Source organism: Macaca fascicularis, chromosome 3 (assembly GCF_037993035.2).
Source record: "Macaca fascicularis isolate 582-1 chromosome 3, T2T-MFA8v1.1".
NCBI classification, from domain to species: domain Eukaryota; kingdom Metazoa; phylum Chordata; class Mammalia; order Primates; family Cercopithecidae; genus Macaca; species Macaca fascicularis.
The window spans coordinates 111,530,359-111,553,863 of NC_088377.1; the positions used below are offsets into that span (position 1 = coordinate 111,530,359).

The following is a 23,505-nucleotide window of genomic DNA, read 5'->3' on the forward strand; positions in this document are numbered from 1 at the left end:
AACTAGATTGTATCTTTGTTTTCATATGGTTTAACCAATGTAATTGTAGGATGCATAAGTCCAGCAAAAAACTTGGGTAAAAATGTCCATTCAGCTATGTTTGTATATGTATAAGCAATTGCTAATGGTTGTTCCCTCATATCTGCCTTTAAAGTTAATATTTGAATGTAAAGAGTACCAAAATCCAAGAAATTCAAAGCCTGCTTGAAAATGACCAAGCCACACTGGAGAACTGACTTGGTAGGACCCAGTAAGTGACTAGCTTCTAAAGTGAAGACAGGACAAAGAATGAGTTGAAGCAGTTCATTCCTCCCAAAATAGCTGGATTTATCTTTCCAGACCTTTACTAAATCCAATCCTTTCTCTCCATCTTCATTTTTAAACCAGGGTCCTAGACTAAGACTGATTAATCCCTGGGGTCATCCACCCCTGTTAAATGCTCCAGAGAACTCACAAATTAGTGAGCAAGAGAGAAACCGAATGTAAAGGTTATGATAGACTTGCACAAACAGAACTTTAAAATAAGCCTCGAATGTTTCAAGTGAACATTCTTTAAAGAAACACAACAAATTTAAATTGTCTAACATTGAATGGAAATTTACTAGACATTAAACAGAACAAGAAAATATGAACCATATTCAAGAGAAAAATTAAGCAGTAGTAGCAGACTCCAAAATGACAGAAACAGAATTAACAGAAAAGGACTTTAAAGTAAACATAAATACACTCAAGGATTTAAAGAAAAATGTGAATATGTTGCAGAGATAAATGGAAAATATATCTATATTTCTAGATGTGAAAACCTCAAGATCTTAAATTAAAAATTTACTGGATGTGATTAACAGAAGTTCATCTACTAGGAAGAAAAGATGTGTACAGCAATAGAAAATGTACCGAAGAAAACACGAAGAAAAAAATACGGAAACTTAAAGATCTGTAAGACATGGCAGGTGCCTGTAGTCCCAGGTACTCGGGAGGCTGAGGCAGGAGAATGGCGTGACCCCGGGAGGCGGAGCTTGCAGTGAGCCGAGATCGCGCCACTGCATTCCAGTCTGGGAGACAGAGCGAGACTCCATCTCAAAAACAACAACAACAACAACAACAACAACAACAAAACAAAAACAAAAAAGAAAAGATCTGTGAGACAGTATTAAGCAGTCTACTCTATGTATAACTGGAGTCCCAAAAGAAAGAGAGAGAAAATAATTAGCAGGAGAACTATCAGATGAAATAACACTTGACATTTTCTAAACTTTTAAAAAGTGCAAACCCACAGATATAAGAAGCCCAGTGAACCAAACAAGGATATACATAGAGAAAACTACATTAAGGGACATCATAATCAATTTGCTAAAAACTAGTATGAACCAAAAAATCTTATAAACAAGTAGAGAAAAATAAGCTACCTAATGTTAAGAGTTACTAAATAGCAACAGTAATCAAGATTCTGTGGTATTAGTGTAAAGAGAGAGATCAATGGAATAAAATAATGAGTTCAGAAATCTACTAACACTTATATGTTCAACTGATTTCTAACAAATAGACCAGAATAATTCAAAGGAGTAAGAATAATCTTTTCAAAAAAAGAGGTGCTGAAAAATATAATCCTGTAAGATAATGAACCTCAACCTATCTTCACATCATATCAAATTAATTCAAATTTCTCTTTCATTTAAATGTTTAAACTGGAAGAAGAAAGCAGGAAAACAAATCGTTCTTGAAAGGACCCTAAAGCATTAACCACAGAAGAACAAATTGATAGACTGGGACACATCAAGTGTTAGTGTTAGTGCTTAAATATTCTGCTCTTCAAAATGGAAGGCCAACTACAAAGTAGGTGAAATTATTTGTAACATACATATGTAGAAATAGATTGTATCCAAAATATATAATTTGATAACCCACAATAAAAAGACATGCCTCAATTTAAAAACTGAGCAACGTAATGCAGTCATTTGCTGCATACAGTTAGAAAAACCCGACAATATCAAGTGTAGACAAGAACACAGAGTAATAGAAACTCATACATTGTTGATGAGAATGTCAAACAATAATTAATTACAAATGATTTGGCAGCTTCCTATAAAGTTAAACCTATACTTAATGCACAACTCATTTTCACTTCTAAGTAATTACTCAAACAAAATAAAATAAATTTCTACAGAAACTTATATAAGATATTCATGGTAGTTTCATTCATAATTACTCACACCTGAAAATAACCTACATTTCCATCAATAGGCAAATACATAAACAAATTGTGGCATATCTGTACAGTGGCTAATTATTCAGCAATAAATAGGACCATATCACTGGTACATACATGGATAGATCTCAGAAGCATTTTCTGATTGAAAAAAAATTCAGACTGAAAATATCACAGACTCTTTTTTATATGATTCACCTAAATGCACTTCTAGAAAAATAAAAACTAATGTATAATGTCGGAATAACAGATCATTGGTTGACTGGGGCTGGGAGGAGAGTGAGGATGTGAGCCTGAGTATGAAGAGGGCAGGAGGGAATTCTCTGGAATGACATAAATATTCTCTATTTAGATAGTGATAGTGGCACATACAATTCTCAAAGTTTATTAGACTCTCTGTCTCTCTCTATATATATCAAATGGAGTTTATATGGATATTATAGTTCAAAAAATAGATTAAAAATCACTAAGATTTGGGAAGTTGTATATAAACAAAAGTAAAAATAACATTTTAAAATTTTAATTTAAACAGCATGCCAAAAACCTCAGGACATTAAAAATTAGAATTTTTTTTAATCCCTGAGAGAGCCCCTTTGTAAGGAAAAAAATATTATCTGCTTCCATATCCAGAAAAAGGTTATAATGAAATACAACTGACCACTGTAAACATATAAAGACACAAAATATATAGATTTTAAGATCTGTATGCAATAAAGAAAATATAAAGGAACCAAGTTGTATATTTTTATGAGTTTGTCAGATAATTCAAATAATTAAGCAAAAGTCAAATAATTTATAATTTGCTGTAGAAAAATAAACATTAAATGTGCTATAATTCCTAAAGTATAAGTTTTTTTAAAAAAGGATTTGATAGCACCATCTTCATGACCAAAATATATCTAAGATGCTAAAAATATAGTGTAAAGTAGACTTATTCTTCACCACATTAAATGAAGGTAATAGAGAGAGGACAAGTTGCTATGCAAAATTATGCAGTCGAATTACTTAAGATCAAGAAATCATTGCAAGATTTCCCATTCTAAGTTCTTTGAGCATTTACCTAACTAGAGATAGTAGGTGGGGGAGAGGGGAAGTTTCCCAGAACATTTGTTAAAAAGCAGAGACAGAAAAATCTTAGCATTCTTTATTTCATGCTGATTCCAAAGAAAGACAGAGTCCATATACAACCCCGCACTGCTAAATTTGACTGGCTTTAAAAATAAAAATATAAAAAAGAAAGAAAGGCACAGTCCAATGCAAATATGCCAAGAGAACCCCCTATGGGCTACTAGACAATGCCAGTTTTCTGAGTTTTGCTTTCTGATTGATGGCTTTGGTGCTGATAATAGGGTGGGAACTAAAGTTAGAGGAGACCTGTGCACAGACAGCTTATCCAAAGATCCTCTGTGATCAATACATATTCTTAATACATCCTTCGGAACAATGATCATGTTAATCATTCATACCTAGAGTTGTTTTAAAATTGGTGAATCATTAGTTGAAATTTGGTGAAAAAAATCCAGGATTCTTTTTATGGGAGGTAAGAAGAGACAGACGAAAAGGCAGTGGAGTGGAAGAAGAGGAGTAATGTACTCACAGGGTCTCCCAAAGAATATTTCAAACTGAGGACTTCCTGTAAGTCATGAAAGGGCTGCAGCTGAATCAACCCTAGATGGTTCTCAACTCTTGGGGCAGGGAGGAGAGGCTGAGCAGCCTCCTGCAGTGACCTGGGCCGTATACATATTGCCATTTTTTATGTGTGGTAGGACATGAAAAAGGTGGGAAGCGCTGTTCTAGAGTTTTTTTTTTTTTTTTTTTAACAGAAGAGAAAATTATTCATTATTAAAGACTGAAATTGAGTGTAAAGTCGGCTCCTACCAAGGAGAATAAAGTTACTAAACTTCCAAGATATATTAATGTTACTATTCATAACAATAGCTAATTTTTACTGTGTACCCATTATGCTCGTACTCATTACACTATTTAAACATGTTCACACATTTAAAGCTCACAACCCCTCAGCAGAAAAATTTAGAATTCCTGACCACATTTAACAAACAAGTAAACAGAGATTTGGCAGAATTCGGTAATTTACTTCACATGGAGTTGCTAGTAGGTGGGGAAGTTGGAGTTGCAACTCCTGCAGCCTAACTATGAAATCAATATTACTGTACAACCACTAGGTGGTTATACTTATGAGGCAGTTCCATGCATAGATCTCAAAGACAATGCAAAATGCCACTGTTTTTGATGCATACATAGGGTTTGATGCATACCTAGTCAAAACAACACATCAATTTCCACATTCAGTAAGTTTTCTTTAAATATGCATAACGAGGAGGCTGATTGACTCTAAGAAAGATTAATATGAATCATTTTGTCTTCTTTCCAAGCCCTCACTTTAAAAAACTATCTATAGAATACATGGAAATAGAAAAATTAATACTATAAAGAGGTCATTCAAATTAATCTAGATATTATATTTTTATCTAAAAGTGTATGCTAGATATTAGAAGTCATAGTCAATTCATATATAAATATAAATTATAAAAATTAATAAGGTGTGAGTACTGTTAAATAATAAATTCATAAAGAAAAAAGTTTCCATCATTTACCATTAGCTGAAAATTAAAACATGGTAGCTTTTTTTACTAAAGCCAGTTTAAAAAATATATTACTAAGGAGGACACTGAGGACAAGAAATAGTCCATCAAATAAAAAATGACTCCACATTTCTCATAGAAAACAAAAGTGAAAATAAAATCACAGTATGAATAAAATGGCCTTTAGCCATTTACATCTGAATAAGAACAATGTAAAACAAAAACCATTAAAATAAAGTTCAGCTGAGCATTTCATAGGTTCCCTGAGTGGCTCTAGGAACAATGATGAACACAATAGAGTACATTTTCCCTGACCTCAAAAAGCAAAAAGATATAATGCCACACAGATAATGATTAAAGAAGGATTACACGGGAAACTACGGAACTGATTTCAAGTTGGAGCGTTCAGAAGGGCTGGAGAAATCACAGATGGCATATGGGAGAAGTGAGTGCCTGGTCAGAGTATAAAGGTTGAGTTATGAGGACTATAGCTCTCTGATACCATGTAAGTGAAATATTAGAAAGAAATTACTGTAGGTTGTACCACAGAAAATGGGAAAATGGTATTGGTATTTTACAGTAAGTTAACTGAATTAGTAAAAATATCACACTGATATAAAAGGAGGTTATTGCAAGGAGAGAAGCATGGATTTGTTTTACTGTTCACTAGTAGCTGGAGAAAGCAAAGCCAAAGGGGAAGTGAAGAAATATGATGATCTGAAATCAGAAACAGGAGGACCAACTGCCTATAGGAGATAAAGGAATGAAGATAATCAAAGATGACTACATGATCATCTATCCCACTGTCTAAATGGTGGTCTCATCATCATCATCAACAACAACAACAACCACAACAACAAAGAAAAGCAGGAAAAACCAGCACATATTATGGATGAATTTACTAACTTTGAGATGAGAATGGAGCAATAAATGAATTCTCCTTACAACTAATATTGGTAATAAAACACTTGGTAGACTCTGAGTTGTCTTTAAGGTAAAGGAGAAGGATCTTTAAACCTTAAACCATTAAGATGGCTCAGATCTCTGCTAACACTAACATTTTATGCCTCTATATTAATTAAGAGCAACAGAATGATACTGGCAGGAGTAAATATTCATTTGTTCAAGTTTTAGAGCCCATCGATTTTCAAATTGATGTGATGAGATCTATCAATTAACAAAATACAAAATGAGGTGAAGATGATCTAAAGCAGAAACATAAATACAAATAAAAATATGTGAGTCACAAATGCAAGCCATATATACTCTTTTTGAATAGTCACATTTAAAAAGTAAAACAAGTAAGATTAATTTTAATGATTTTATATGACTTAATATATATTTTAAATATTATTTCAATATGTAATCAATAGACATCATTCTTAATGAAATAGTAGTACACATTTTATACTATATCTTTGAAATCTGGTGTGCATTTTCTACATAGGTTGTACCACAATTCTTGCCAGCTGCATTTTAAACGTTCAATAGGTACATGTGGCTACTAGTTTGGACAGAGCAAAACTAGGGTTCTTTCTCCAGAAATTCTGTCAACAGAGGCATGAAGATCAAAGCGAAGACATGAACATTAGTTCCACATAATTTTTTTTAAAGACATGCTCTTGTTTTGTCACTCAGGCTAGAGCACAGTGGCACGATCATAGCTCAGTGCAGCCTCAAACTCCTGGGCTCAACAATCCTTCTGCCCTAACCTCTCAGGTATCTAGGTCTACAGACACGCTTCCACACCTGGCTTCAACATAAAATCCAACTATAATTAGTAAAAGTGAGTGACCAGGGTAGGATCTTAATTGCAAAAACTGCAATTACTTTTGCATCAACTAGTAGAAATAAGGAAAATGAAGATAATGTATGAGAAAATAAAGTCCAATAATCATGAAATTCATATCTCTTTAAAAAAACTTAAATGCATGGAAAAATATTATTTGAAAAACAATGTGTATGATACAAAATGGATCAAAGACCTAATATTAAGGGCTAAATTTATATTAATGAAACTCTAAGAAGGCAACGTAAGTGTAAATCTTTATAACCTTGGATTAGGTTAGTTTTTAAAATATGATACCAAGAGCACAAGTAGCAAAAGGAAAAATAGATAAACTGGACTTCAGCAAAATTCAAAACTTTTGTTCATAAAAGAACACTTAAAAAAATGAAAAGAAAACTGACAGAATAGGAGAAAATATTTGCAACTTATACACCTGATAAAGGTCTACTACCGAAAATATATCTAAAAGCACTTACAACTCAACAACAAAAAGACAAGCAAGTCAACTAGAAAATGGGCAAAGGACTTGAATAGATGCTGCTCCTAAGAAGTTATAGAAATGGCCAATAGGCAAATAAAAAGATGCTCAACATCATTAGTCATTAATGAAACAGAAATCAAAGCAACAATGATAGCACTGCATACCCACTAGGATGGCTACCATCAATAAAGCAGGGAAAATAACAAACGGAGAAGATCGGGAGGAACTGGAACCCTCATACATTGTAGCAGGAAATTAAAATAGTTCAGCTATGTGGAAAACAGTTTGACAGTTCCTCAAAAAGTTAAACAGTTACCATATGACCCAGAAATTTCACTCCTAGATATATACCCAGAAGAAATGAAAATACATCTTCTCACAAAAGCCTTGTACATGAATGATGACAGCAGCATTACTCATAATAGACAAAAAAAGTGAAAACTGTGTGTTCAACTGATGAATGAATAAGCAAAATGTTGTATAGCTATACAAGGGAATATTACTCAGCCATAAGAAGGAATGAAGTACTGATCCCATGGATGAACCCTGAAAATCTTCTGCATAAGGAAAGAAGCCAGGCACAACAGGCCACATAATGCATGATTTTATTTATATGAAATATCCACAGTAGGCAAATCCACAGAGATATAAAGCAGCTTAGTGGTTGTCAGGGGCAAGAAGGAGCGTGGGGTGGGAGCGACTGCTTAGTTGGTACAAGATTTTTTTTTGAGTTGGGGTTAATGGAAGTGTTTTGGAATTAGATACTAGTGACGGCTGCACAGCACCATGAATATTCAAAAACTTATTGAAGTAATTCCAGTAAATATAGTGAGAATCGCCTATACTTTAGTTAAAATGCAGAAGAAGCCTAGAACAATATACAAAAATAGGAGACAGGATATTTTGAAAACTATGAATCAGAGAACTCGAGGATCTTAGGTAAAAGCTATTAAAAATCAGGCCAGATTTCAGAAGGTGGTTAGGGCACCTGGCCATCTCTAAAACGTTATTTCTGAATCAGATTCTTCAAAGGGCTTGAAAAAGGTAGATGACTGGGCTCCTAGTCAGAACAACAGAATCAGAACCTCTACGGGTGTGGTCAGAACCTGTTTCCCTCAAGAGGATTGTCATGCATCTTTCCACTAGAATACCACTTAGGAGGTCTAGAACGTGACAACTGTCTCTATTTTTCCCTTCCACAACGTTTTATACAGACTACTGAAGTCAAAATTATTATCAGGTGCGTCCTTGGTAGGTTTAAAAAGTCTGTAAAAGGCAGCGTCCTGATGGTTTAGAAATTGGACTTTCTTTGCACTGGCTGGGGAATGAAGGTAAGAAGTAAAGGAGAGCTCTGAATTTGCTGAAATCCTTTCTCCTTTCCCCTAAAAGTTAACCAAGTGTGGCCTCTCTGTTTCACTCCCTCCTAGGACTGGCTATGGTCAGAAAAAAGAAGTCTACACATTTTCACGATTAAAAATGGTTGAACAAAATGTGTGCAGGATTAGAACCCTCATCTAACCCTAACCCTCACTAGAATTAGAAAAAAAAAAAAAAAAAAAAAAAAAGCTCTAATCACTAAGCTCATATAGAAGCTATTAAAAAAACATTATTGATTCGGTTGGGTGTGGTGGCTCAAGCCTGTAATCCCAGGACTTTGGGAGGCTGAGGCGGGCGGATCACGAGGTCAGGAGATCCAGACCATCCTGGCTAACAGGGTGAAACCCCGTCTCTACTAAAAATGCACACACAAAATTAGCTGGGCGCGGTGGCGGGCGCCTGTAGTCCCAGCTACTAGGGAGGCTGAGGCAGGAGAATGGCGTTAACCCGGGAGGCGGAGCTTGCAGTGAGCTGCGATCGCGCCACTGCACTCCAGCCTGGGCGACTGAGCAAGACTCCATCTCAAAAAAACTAAAAAAATTAAAAAAAAAAAAGATTATTGATTCAAGACAGTTTGGTAAATGCTAATGAGGAGAGATAGAGAAACAATTGAATAAATTGGACAGAAGTAAGCATATCGGGCAGATATAAAGAATCGTTGCACCAACACAGCACAATGGTAAGGTTGAGAACAGGGACTCTGGTGCCAAAGTACGTGGGTTCAAATTAAAGCTAGACCTCCTAAATCAGTGACCTTGACTTTAATTTATCTGTGTTGTGGTGCTCTCATCTTACAGTGGGATGATAATAATACCTCCTTCATCAGGTTATTATGAGGACCAAATGAGCTAATAGATATGAAGTGCTTGCACACTGTGTGTGTATAATAGATAAAAGTAAACATCTTTTTGTCAATCAAAATGATCCCCAAAAGTTGCATTGCCTAAACACAGTTTACAGCCTCAAAGATGTTATTATAAAATGACATGTAACAACAAGAATATAAACATTTTTAAGCCTACATAGACATGTTGGCATGACTGAAAAGTCACATTCCCAATATCCTTTGTATTTGCCCAAATTCTTTGATTGCCTTCTATATTTTCCTCTTGACATGGAGATGAAGGAGTGATCAATAATAAAGGGAATAATAGTCTGAAACTCATTCTTTTGTATCTCCAAGTTCCTGATATAATCAGTTACAATTGGAGACCTCAAATTATTTATCATTGTAAACCTTCAATCGTACACCCACAATTTATACATATTACAGCGATTCAAAATTGTACGCTTCAATTATTGAAAAAAACACGAAGAAATGCCAAATTAAAAACAATATATCTATTAAGTACTAGGTTTCAACAAAAGGTTTAGTGTCTGAATTCCTTTTCAACATCCTTTGAAAAAAAGGAGCATACAACAATATATAGCAATTTCTAAAAGACTCTCTTTCTCAGATCTATGAAAAGTAGCAGTCCACACTTCATCGACCACCTTCAGCAATGAGAAGGTGAACTTTACTGCCAGAAGAAAAAAAATCTAATGGTTATTTATTTCAAGACTTGGCAATAACTATTTTTTCTAAAGAAAAGGTTTCTAATGCTAGATTGATGCTTTGTATTAAAACAGTCACCCTATATAACACTTCAGAAATCAGATATATACTATAAAACCATTTTTAATTGATTTCTCTAACTCATATTTTAGGATCTCTGGTACCAAGTTAGTCCTGTAATTTTATAGTTCAAAGGCAAATTTCAGGAAATTATAATTAGCAATAATGGTATTTCCAGAATTCTGACTGTATTCTCAAATTTATGGCACTATAAAATGATAATCCATCTGTAACAGTCAATAGTTATAGCTCCAGATTTCTCGATACTCTAATGCAATACTGATGTGACTTAGAGTATGGCAGAGTTGCCTTTACTTCAATCAGGCTCCTGTTCCTCACGCTGGTATTATAATAATTGTTACCATAGAAGGGGAGATCATTTAATTACTATTTTCTCTTTAAATTTATGTGCTGTCACTTTCTACTTGTATTTCAAGATCTCACTGTAATAGACATAATTATTACAACACTTGGAATATTATTCATTTTAATATTTATTGAGTGCTTGTTATATTCAAGGGATTGTGTTAAGCTTTTTAAAAATAATTTTTAAGGTGAGCAAAGTTAGGAACTGACAACTATTTAGATAAAGTTTTATATTTAGAAGTTGACATTTTAATTTAAATACCAAACATGATAACATATCATGAAAAAGGTTACACTGGCAAAAGGAAAATGAAGCAAATTTTACATGTGTTAGCTATTTGATAATTTTGGATGTAAATAGTTGAAAGTCATTATTGCTGAATTTATTGTTTTTAATGGTATTAGATGTAACTGCTCAAAATGTCTTTATTTTCTTGTTTCAACAAAGACTGGCAATATATTTTGATATATGAGATCTAGTGTGCAAGCTTCAACTTCGATTAAATACGGCAAGTTTACACAAAGCCAAGTGTATGAAAGGGGATCTTTTAAAAAAAACTTTATTTGAGAAAGGAAGAGACTTATAACAGAAGGCAAGAAGGGAAACATACAAACAATATATTTACAACACAAAACAAGAGATCACCTTCGAGGGTGTAAATTATAATAAATACAGTAGATTTTAAAAGAGACATTTATCAATTAATTCTAAGATTATTTAAGTCCAGCTTTCCTTTTCACTGGTTCCAGGTAGTTTCTTGATTAAATTCAAAGACTATCAAATTCAAACAATTAACGTCCACCAACTGTACTGATGAAACTCTCTCAAATGACATTATAAAAAATAGTTTTTTTTGTTTGTGATTACATATCTTTGAAGTAATATTATACAAAAGTCTGCTCAGCCACATGTTCCTCCCCAAATAAAATGTATTTTAAAAGATGCACTATCCCTTTTTTATGAGATTGAAAAAAGACTTTGAAGAAAATGAATATTTATGAGATGGAAAAAATATACAATTTTATCTTAGGCATGCCATATTTTTAATGCAAAACAACTGACAAAAAGTCATTTTAATATGAAGGAATATACTAACCAAAATATGTTGGTGATAGGGAGTGTTCCTATTATAGCTATTTGTCAAATTATCAGAAGGACTTTCATTATATGGAAAAGTTTTAAACTTTCTAACTTCTAGTTATGTTAATTTAATTTGAATGGAGACTTTTTTAAAAAGGATAATGTATCTTTAGCAGTAACATTTTTAAAGAAATATTTTTAAATGTCACAGCAAAATGTAAACAACACGTGCCAATAACATACAGTTGAACAATGTCTACATTTGGCAAAACTGCTATATCTCCTTTGAAATAGGATACTACACCTTGAAATACCTCAGATTTAGAAATATAAATATTTTAATAGAAAAAACCTCACAAAGATTCTAGGTCAATTTGGATTATCCATATTAAAGGGGTCTTAATACAACGAACCTTTAACTAGCTTAACAAAAGTAAACCTATAAAACAAGGTAAACATATCAAAAGGGAATATGAAGGAAATGTTCCAGTGAAAAGCTTCCGTAACAATTTCCCTACTTGTGGTGTTATTTTCTTAGACAATAAATCAATTCATAGAGTGCCCTTTAAAAACAGAAAGAGTAAAACACTATCCTCAGATTTTTTTTCCTACATTCCTCAGTACATGAATCACTTGGACTTCCTGTTTCCACAAGGCATTTCCTGTTCAGCCTCACAGAATCACTTTTCTGTAGGAGAACAGCAGGAACCTGACAAAGAACTGACTTGAATAAACAGTGTCTTCTGTTGCCTTCAAAGTTGTTTGTATTTTATAGCATCAAAGGACATAGTCCTCCTGAAGGTGCATTATGTACAAGTAAATTCTTTTGTTAAACCTATCTTTTCCAATTGTTATTTGTCAGAATGTTATGGTATATGCCCATGACATTATGGAATTATACTTAAGAGATTCTAGTGACAATATAAAATATGATACACCTTCTTCTTTTCAAACTGATTTTGACTTGATATCAGATAATATTCATCCTGTTACTGTGTTTTTTGCAATTGTAGATACAATATTGTATCTGATTGGACCATTATGCTGCACATTACTTCTCACCAACATTCGCATCTGCTTCATTTGCTCTTTTTTGATAGACAGTGTCATCAAATTACACAAAATAAAAGTAAAATGAGCAGTGCTATGTGAGACATAATCTAATATTGAAAGTAGTACTGCAATTTGCATCTATATATTTAAAACCACCTGTATTCCTAATATGTTCAATTGCAACCTACACAATAACCTAGGACTACTGGCATGGTGACCAGAACATTTCTACTTAACTAAAAAAAGAGAGAGGAAGGAAGGGGCAGACTACCTTTAACAGTGTTCAAGACTATAGTATGATACATTATCTACAGTGATGTGAAAATTGAATTCTACATGTTGCAAAAAAATCAAAAACTAATTGAATGCTTCATTGATCAGACTGGGAGACTATCCAGCAGTCACTGATCTCAACACATAAACTAAAAATAACAGTGAATTTGTTTTCCTTAGAAGTAATTGGTGTAGCAGGCTTTGGGATAAATTTAAAGCCTATCAATTGCTCAGATATTATATATCATAATTTTAGTGTAACAGATATTTCCTTACCAGTGGATTTTCAATGAAACCTTGATATCTATATAGAGATCAGTATATAGAGAGACCTCTGTATAGATATATACATATATCTGCATTAGTTAGAATCCTTAAACACTGAACTCAAATCATCAAGAAATATAAACTGATAGGAAATCATATCCATTTACCAAAACTGCAATGCATTTCATGTTCAGATAATGACTTTAATTACAAATCCTGGAGCTAAATCTTTGCCTATTACCTGTTGCATAAAAGCAGCCTGCTCCCCAGATTCCATTTCCTGGATCTGAGCATCTTCATCACTGTCCACTGGTTCCTCCTTGACCTTCACAGCCCCAACTTGTCCCAGTGTGTCATCCACACAAGCACTGCTGTCGCTCCTAGTGCTGTTGCCACTAGAGGGCGCTCTGTCTTCCTGCATCGCCTGGTCCCCCTGAAGCTCTTCCTCTGCCTCCTCAAGGTGACTGCCTGGTTGCTTCAGTTGTTCAATAGATTTCGAAAGCAGCTAGAAGAGAGTGTTCAGGGGTTCAAAATTCAGTAGTTCTTGATGGTAACAGAGAAGCAAATTACACTTTGATTTCTAATAACTTATACACTGTGATTTCTAATCATTGAACACATATTTCAGAATGAACTTGTAGGCAACAAGTTTCCTCAGTAATACGAAATCTGAAGTAGTCCCATTATTCCATATTGTGTGGGTCTAGTAGGCAGGGAATGAGGTCTTTAAGTGTTGGGTTGTTTTTTCTTTTTAATGGACCACTCTTTAATGCAGTTAGAACATGGTGTACAAAAAGGTAAATAAATTATCCATGGAAACTCTGAAACTTTCAAAAGGACAAGTTTTGAAAGTTGAACCTGGGAATAATACTTTTCTCAAAAGATAAAGAGGGTGATAAAAAATGTTGTCAATATCATTTTTCAACGAATGTTAAACGCTGTAAAAGCCAGAACACAAATGCTAATAGTCTTTGTCTAATTTTCTCGTACCTATACAGAGAAACTATAGTCAAATGAAAAAGTGCCTTCTTATATATATTTGGAAGACACAGAAATATTCATTTTGATATTCTGAACTTTAGAAAGGTGTAAGATTTTAAAAAAATAATAAAATGCTTTATGAACAGACTCAAATGGAAATTAAGTATTAGAAAAGAATCAGGAAATTATTTTTTAATTTGAAAATCATTATTTAGACATTTTATTTTATAAATCAGATTGAACTTAGTTTTCAGAAGTCAATGAATTAACTGCTTAATGATTTTAAAAGATAATTGACAATATGCCTAACTTAAACAATAGCAAAATACCATAACATGAAAGCTCAATAAATGAGGAAAAAGTCTCAAGATTATTTCATCTCACAATGGCCATTTGTTTTATTTCACAATGGCCCTGTGGACTAAATCATTTGTAGACCTTGAACTGTGTTTTCAAGAGTTGTTAGTTTTCTGCTAAGTCAGTGCCTATGTAAGCAACATGGCAATTATTGTAACTAGCAGCACACTTATAATACTACCACCATAAACATGAATGCAGATTTTTCTTTGTCAAATTCATGCTTACCTCCTACTCACACATAATTAAAAAATACATGTTTTAAAATGTGAATACTTAAGTACTCAGACTTAGATGGACACCTCATCCTCTTTAGGCTTATAGACTTTCCTGCAGTCCAGACAACCTCAAATGGCCCTGATAACACTAACAAAGCCCTTTAGTTTCACTGCATGTAGATTTATTAGGAATTTTCATTCATTTGTTCAACAAATATTTACTGAGTGCCACTATGTTCAAGACACCATGCTAAGCACTAGAAAAATAGCCACTGCTCTGCCCTCATGGAGCTTATAGTGAATGTCTTAGAAAGGCTTCAAATACTTATTCCTATTTTCAAGTATGATAAAATGCTTTGAAGAAAGAAACACAAGGTGTTATAAGAGCACATACCGCTTGGCATAGCAGTGGAAATGGGGATTGTCAAGAGAGTTAAGCTGAGGAAGTGTTATGTTTAGGTTTAGACACGAAGGATGAAGGATGGAAAGGAGTTAGTTACATGTATGAGGGGTGGGAAGCAGGGGTGGAAATAAGGGTGGGGAGCATTTCTGGTAGAAGGCAGAGTTTGTGGGGACCTTGGATTGGAAAAGGAGACCAGCGCATCTAAGCCACCAAAAGTCTAGTGGAGTTTGAGAACAGATCGGAGGAAAATGCTGAAAGATAATGTTAAAGTAGATGATACAAGTTATAATACATTTGGGTGAAGAGTAAGAATCTAGAGAAATAAAATATAACTTAGGAAAAACACATATAAGGCCTAAATATCACCAAAGTAAGTCAGACATGATCAAGCTAAGAAAACATATACCAATCAAAACGCATATCACAATGAAGAAATTTGAATATGAATTTTCTTTGTGCCTATCATCTAACATCCATTGTTACTGGCCAGTCAGGAGAAGGAGGACACATTCATTTAATCATGGTTTAGATGACTTTAAGTATATTTTAGGAAACTATTGGCAGGACTTTTGTCCCAATTCTGAATACTAATCGGCTCTTCTTTAATATATAATACTTTGGATACTACTGAGATTCTGGATAAAAGAGATAATATAATAGTCCTAAATTTTGACTACAAAGTTGTAGGATCCCATTTAATTGGCTGTTAAAGAAAGAATATGCAACAGCATAGAAACAAACAAGATATTAAAGAAAAATTCCTAGTTTTGGCTGGAATAAGGACACTGAGTAACAAACATCTACTAATTATTCAGAGAGAGAGGGGGAGAGAGACTATGAGTCAGTGTTGCAACCCTTACTCATACCTCACACTACAAATAAGAGCAGGTGAGGGGAGCTTGTGGGAAGAAGGGATTTATCTGAGAAAAGATATTAGCCAGGTGAAGGAGGCTGCAGGAGCCCATCAGAGAAACCAACTGTAAGAAGACTGGACAAATGCTCACTGAGCTGTAGAAACTCTCCCTCTCACTAATACAGCATAGCTGAAAAGTTATTTGGAACCTGCTCAGTAGAGCTAGTAGACCAATGACACTAAGGAGTCAAGTAGATACCCGGAGAGGTGTTCAAAAGATCCTGCCAATAAGGGCCTCTTGAGGATACCAGAAGAACTTTATGGGATGTGTGGCTGTGGAATAGGAACTGAGTGTGCTGGATGAAAGGTTAGCCAGAGAGCCAGTATCCAGGAAATACCATGTCAGAAGTCCCTGCTTTCTGGGGGGTGGGGGGGACCATGACTTTGAACCCTAGCTAGTTTCTGGATGTCTGACATTACAGGGAAATATTCAATAACTAAGAGGAAGCCAAAAATATCACCCACCAAGTAAAAAGACTCTTCTGTTACAATTCTTCTCCTTCCTAATCCCTGGCCACAACATGGCCTCTCAGTGTCTCAACCTCTCAACCTCCAATGGTCCAGTCCTCCACTCTACCTCATTCCCCTACGACCTTACCTGAGACCTAATCTTTATCAGTAACCCTGCATTCCTCTAAATCTCAATATCAAACATCATTCCTTTCTTCTGGCTCTTTCTTAGAATATTCTGATACCAACCATCCCTCATTCCAGTGGGTTTTCCAAGCCACACTCTCACTACATATTGTCCCCTTCATTTGCTCACTTCCCTCCTTTCTGGACAAGGTTCCATACTTCATTGAAAACCATTCCTTTATATTACCATCAGTGCTCCTGCCCCTTTCAATATGGGTTTTCACTGGACAAATAAGACTTCTAACCTTAGTCAATACTAAATCTCTGCCAAACCCAAGCAGCTGAATGAGCTAGGAAACAAATAAACAAATTACGATCATGTTGAGTGTTCTCCAAATTCATGACTACACCCTCCAATGGAGTCTCAGTGCTGCCTGGCAAGCCTATTCCACTTTTCCAGTTAATTTACTCTCACTGTCTTATACTACCTCCTCTCCCTTCAAATCTCTAACATTTCCCCCTTTTCCTCACTCCCTGCTGATACCTTTGCTTCTCATTTCATTGAGAAAATGGAAGCATCAGAAGAGAAACTCAGCCTGCTGCTACTAGCACATTTATTAAGCAATCCCATCCACCCCTCCTGCTGTTGCAATGAATGAAATGTCTGCTCTTCTATCTCAGTCAACCCTTGGCTTACACCCTGGATCCCTTCCACTCCTGCAATTATCTACTGTGTCCTCCATCACACATATCCCCTCTCTGCCGGAATGCTCTCACTAGTACTCTTTCAGCAGTACCATCCATCTTAAATAAAACTTTCCTTGACCTCCTCCCCAATCCACACCATTACATACCTCCCTTCACAATAAAATGCCATGAGTTATCGCTCTTCACTGTCTTCATTTCTCTTTTCCCATCCTCTTTAGAATCCAGCCAACTAGGCTTTCCTCCACATTATTTAACCAAAATCTCTTGTTAAGGTCAATAATGACTGCAATGATGCCAAACCCAATGGCCATTTAAATATGATATTAATAGGTGGCAGCAAAAGTGAAGCATTTTAGAAAGGGAAATAAGACAAAAATCATAGCATTTTTTAAAATAAGAGACTGTTATTACCATTGCAGCCAAAGACCAGACAAACTGAGTGTTAATTTACTAGAATACAATTTCCCATAGTTAGCAAGTTAAAGAAAATCTCGAATATTAACAAATCCCTGAGTTTTCACAGAACATAGCATATGTACATTTTAACAGAAGACCTTCTGAAATCTGACCTGTGAAGTCACTGAAGTATCCAGAAATCACATTGTTCAGTCTATTAATCAAATCTGGTCAGTATTTACAACCTCACTGACACAGATATGCATATGACAGTTTATATAACAATTTTCGGCACGCAATACAGAAACAATTCTTTTTTTTTTTTTTTTTGAGACGGAGTCTCGCTGTGTTGCCCAGGGTGGAGTGCAGTGGCCGGATCTCGGCTCACTGCAAGCTCCGCCTCTGTTTGTTCCGGTCAGTTTCTTTGGCTTCATCTACACTTCTGATGTACCAAAGGAAACATGGGGAAGAAAAAAGCCAGAATGAATAACGTTGTGATCACTTGGCAAGAAGACCAAACAGTGAAATGATATTTTTCCAAGAGCAGAATTCCTTCATGGTTCGTAAAAGAAATGTTTCTTGACATAAAACAGTAACTTCTGAGTAGAAAACATGTAGATATGAAATGCTGCACTTGAAAATCTTCTAATAACATTCTTAAAAACCCTGATTTTTTAAAGAAGGAATCTTATGCCCAAAAAAGACAAGTCATCTCTAAGATTGTAAAATAAGAATTTGTGATTTAAAAAGAGAAGAGTAGAAACCTAGAACTTTTTACACCATTCTACTCCACATTTTACTCTGAAATAGCTATATATTCTGATGACAACTGGATTAATAGAAGCAATTCCAATCTCTCCCCTGAGCTCCAAACTTGCATAGTTAGCTGCTTACTTAACTTCTTTTCTTAGATCTAGAATATCTAATAGACATCATAAACATTAAATACCTCAAAGATAACCTTTATTCCCATCTAACCCAACTGTATTGATCACCCAATCTTTCTCATTTGAGTAAACAGCTTTACCCAACTGCATGAGCCAAATATTTGGGATTTATCCTTGTTTCTCTATCACTCATCTTTTTCATTTAATTTATGAGCAAGCCCTGGCAATTCAACCTCCAAACATAAAGGCTTTATCTTGACATGTTTCTCCATTTCTGCTGCTACCACTGCGCTCCTAAATACCATCATTTTCACCCTAAGCTACCCAAAGGCCCCACTCTGGGCTCCCTGATTGCCCTCTCGGCCCTCAACAATACAATCTCTTACAGTAGCTCTAATAATTATTTTTAAAATGTAACTTAGGTAACATTAATTCTGTGCTTAGAATCCCCCACTGACATCCTATTATGCTTATAATAAAATTCAAACCTCTTACCATGGTCCACAGACTTTCAACAACCTGGCACCACTGACTCCTCTGACCTTGGTTGGCATATTGTTCTCTCTTTTTCACATGCTCCAGCTACCCGGGCCTCTGGCTGCCCCGTGAATAGAAACATGCAGAGTTTGTTCGCCCACAAGGCCTGAGTCTATGCTGTGCTCTCTCTGCTCCCTCAAATCTTTACATGCCTGACTGGCTCCTTCTTATCATATTTTGCCTCTGTTATTATCTCATTAATATATTTTCGTTAGAGTCCTCATTGTTATCTGGCATCATATCGCTATCTCTGTTTACAATACAGTTATTTCCCAGACTATAATATAAATCTCATAGGGCATGAGCTTCCTGTTTTTCATCATTTTATATCCCAGTACCTAATACATTGCATAACACCTAGTTGGAGCTTCATACGTTTCTGAAAAAATTACTAATGCTTAGTAACAGTGCTTTGACACTTTTTCTCCTACGCTATAAAACAAAGTCAATGTCTACAGGAGCAATAACTACCCCTTTTCATCTTCTCTGGAATAAAATATGCTCTTTGTGAAGATTCACAAAATACAAAAAAGACAAATGGGACATCCGGTGCCAGTGTTGCAAAATATAAAAGCAGAAAGGGAGTTAATCTGCACTTCTTATTTTATTTTAGGTATCTGACTAAGGCTGTTTTTGTTTAAACAGTCAAATTTGTCACAGTGGAAAAAATTTCAATTAACTTCAGCAAGGAAAATTTACAAACAAAAGTCACAGAGAAATTCTTGCCTGCCAGATTTGAATAATTTCCTATAAAAGTTACTTGGTGCTATTTGTAAATTTCCAACTATTTACTAGGAAAGTGAGTATTTGGAATTTCTTGTTTTCTATGTGTTTCTCAACTACAAATATGACCACTGCAAAGCTGGTATGGGCTAACCCTTTTCTAATTTGTACTGCCACTGAGTGGCCCCAGATGTAGTTAGGAGATGTCTGCTTACTCTCAGTGGGGTGGCAGGGTCTCTCTTTGGTTGAACATCTGGAGGTGATCCCCTAGCAAAGTCGAGCTGTTGCCTTGCTGGCTAGAAAACAGAAGACGAAACATCTGTGGGACAGATAACTGTGCAAGCCTGTGTGAATCTCTGCTGAGGCCTCATCTGTAAAACACACCGTGTGCCACTCGTCTGACACCAGGTGAGTTACTTTGGAGGAGAACCCAGCAGAGATGAAGAAGAGTGCAGCTGCACAGCTTCTTCTTTGCCTTTTGTCTGTACTCGTATTCATCTGTCAGGCTGTCTCCCTATTCTCCGTGCTACTGTACAGCAATTGGGCCAAACACTAAGCATGCCACGGGCAGCCTATGACCATTCTGAGTTTGTAACACACACACTTATATATACTCAAACAGATGTTCTGTGTGCCAGATACCACGGTAATTTATCCAAATTCTGAATGTCTTCAAGGATTACAACTAAACTTCAATTTTTATCAGTCCCTGCCCAGGTCATAATTATACCAAATCCTTAATTTCAGAATCTTACATTCCATGTTTAACATCATATATTCTGTTGGCACATGATGAAAAACTCATTAAATAATATTTAAAGACTGTCACTAATCTTTACACGTTAGCACTTTAAGTTCACCTCTGTGTAAATTACATAACTTGATACAAGTCTATAAGTCACTGTAAGCATACATACTTTTAAATAAAATATACTTAATTTCTATAATTTTAATGTTTCCCACAGAAATCCTTTGCATCCCAACAAATATCTTCAGATACAAAATATCAACTAGGAACAGGATCATATAAAGAGTAAATCTGTTCCTGATAGACATCTGATTTTCTGACATTGTCAACACATCATTAAATACAAGTGTTTGAATATGATTATTAAACTATGCAAAATGACCTTCAATGCAACTCACCACTTTCTTATTTTGCCTCAGATTTTAAGACAGATTGTACTTGGGGAATGGCAACAGCACAAGTTGTTTTTTTGTTTTGTTTTGTTGTTTTGCTTTTTTTTTTTCTTTTAAATAAATGTAATATTCTTCCTTTGGAAAATAAAACCTTTCCCTTAAGCTCCAAGGACACTAGATTTAAAAATAATGATAAAATTCTGTCTCAATTCACAAATAGATTAGGTATGGACCAACTGTTCTCAAAAACAACATGCAGAGCTTGGAGGGCTTTCAAATTGAGAGGTCTACTTGGAGTAGAACTCCAACCTCAAGCCAAAATGATACTCCATGTCATTTTGCTTCTGTGCATTTTAGGGAAATAGAACCAAAATTAAATAACAAGAGAAGAATATTTTCTAAATATTGTTTCATTATTCATACAAATTGAAGTCTAAACTGAAAAATACCATTTCTAAGCAATATTAAAGAGGTTCTAAATTAATCTAAGCACCAAGTGAATTTTTAATAAATGCTGCTTCATCTTTTTAACTCTAAATGATTGTCCAAAACAATGCCTGCAATTAAATTGTTTTCCTCTGGTTCTCAAAACTTCATAATATTGCAGTAACTTCAATAAATGTTCCCTTCTGGGAAGGAAACTAAAGGTTTGTTCCAACTAGTTTGAGAACATTGCCCACCCATCTTTTCATTCTTCCAACAATTTTTTTTATTGAGCATTTACTATATGCCAGGCCTTAGGAAAAGAGTGGTCAATCAAGCAAGATCCCGGCACACAGTAGGGGAGGCAGAAAATTAGCAACTGAAAAATGAAACTTGAAGTGACAGGGAACGATGAAGGAAGGGGTGAGCAGGTGGGTGTTTCTGTTTACTCTCGTTTGGATGGGCAATAAAGAGCCCTCTCAATAGGTGAGGTCTGAGCTGAGACAGACCCCAAAACACAACTGAACCATGAGAAGAGGTGGAGGTTGAGCCTTCCACACAAAACAGTGGCTGGCACAACTCATGGAGATGGAATGAGATTCCCCAAAGGTAAGAGAGGGGGCCAGTGTGGCTGGAGCCTAGAGAGAGAGGGAAGGGAGGAGATGATGAAGGCAAGGGGAGGAGGCAAGAATCAGATCATGACAGCCTTGTAGGCCACGTAAAAGTGTTTGGATTTTATCCTGCAAAGAAGAAGGAGCAAGTAGGGTGTTTTAACCATAACATGATTTGGTTTGCATTTAGAAATGATCATTCTGGCTGCTATGGAAGACTGGATTTAGGGAGGCAAAAGTAGAAAGAGGAAGACTGAATTTTCAGAACATACAATCCTCAGCAAGAGTGTAGAATTCTTAACCAAGACTTCTTGGCGGGGGTTGCGGCAATGTTTTTAACTAGGACACAAATAAGCAGTTTTCCCTTCTTTTATAGCACTGCATAATTTTATGTCCTTTTAAAAATTACATAATAGGATTTTTTTCCCTGATAATCTTTAGGATCCTTCAGTTGACAGTATACTTTCTGACCAAGTTTTCCTCCTTTTCTCTTTAAGAGTAGAAAATAGAGGCACAGTGCGGAAAGGCATCCTTATTCTCTTTGCTAATCATTGACAGTTTTGGAATGGGTCTCAAAATAGACAAAATCTCAAACCAATGAATCCCTCTCTTCCAACTCATAATCATCTCCCTTTCCTCCATTGATCAATTCCTTATTTTGGTAAACTGGAAAGCAGTGCAAACCCAATTAAACACAGTGACCAACAAAGGAAACAATCAGCAAAATGAAGCTAAAACCCACAGGATGGGAGGAAACATTTGCAAATTACCCCTCTGACAAGGGATTAATAACCAGGATATATATGGAACTCAAACAACTTAACAGGAAAAAAATCTAATATTCTGATTTTAAAATAGGCAAAAGATCTGAATGGACACTTCCCAAAAGACATACAAATGGCCAACACTATATGAAAAAAATGTTGAACATCACTAATCATCAGAGAAATGAAAATCAAAATTACAATGAAACATCATCTCACCCCAGTTAAAATGCTTTTACCCAAAAGATGGACAGTAATGAATGCAGGTGAGCACGTGGAGAAAGGGGAACCCTCGGACACTGGTGGTGGGAATGTAAATTAGTACAACCATTATGGAGAACAATCTGGAGGCTCCTCAAGCAACTAAAAATAGAGCTACCATATGATTCAGCAATCCTACTGCTAGGTATATACCTAAAAGAAAGGAAATCGGTGTATCAAAGAGATATCTGCACTCCTATGTTTGTCACAGCACTGTCACAATAGCCAAGATTTGGAAGAATATAAATACTGTGTAAGATTTTAGAGGTGCTTACCATGTTTATAAAGCACTTTCAGATATGTTCTCTCATGTAATCCTCACTGTAAACCTCAAAAATTTGCTGTTTATGGAATTATTAAACAAAAAGGCTGAATATCTTGACCAATCTTGCAAAACCAATAATTGTGCAAGACCTCAGAAATTTCTCTTGAAAAATCTATCAGGATGATATATTTTGTACTTCACGTGAGCTATGCATTTGATAGAATCATATTT

At 35.3% G+C, this 23,505-nt stretch overlaps 1 protein-coding gene across 50 annotated transcripts in view; it reads right to left on the reverse strand.

The window, feature by feature from the left end:
• Positions 1-23,505, reverse strand: part of HDAC9 (histone deacetylase 9) — a 921,222-nt gene that overhangs the window by 324,096 nt on the left and 573,621 nt on the right. For 18 of the 50 annotated variants that reach the window (XM_074035361.1, XM_074035364.1, XM_005550028.5 and 15 more), the window contains 2 exons: positions 20,026-20,106; positions 13,353-13,616 (listed from right to left, as the gene is read on the reverse strand). In XM_074035361.1, the coding sequence (XP_073891462.1) occupies positions 13,353-13,616; positions 20,026-20,106 (345 nt within the window). Of the gene's footprint in view, positions 1-10,981; positions 13,617-20,025; positions 20,107-23,505 lie in introns of those variants that run through there. The other 32 variants (XM_005550038.5, XM_065542226.2, XM_065542234.2 and 29 more) reach the window with 2 other exon arrangements.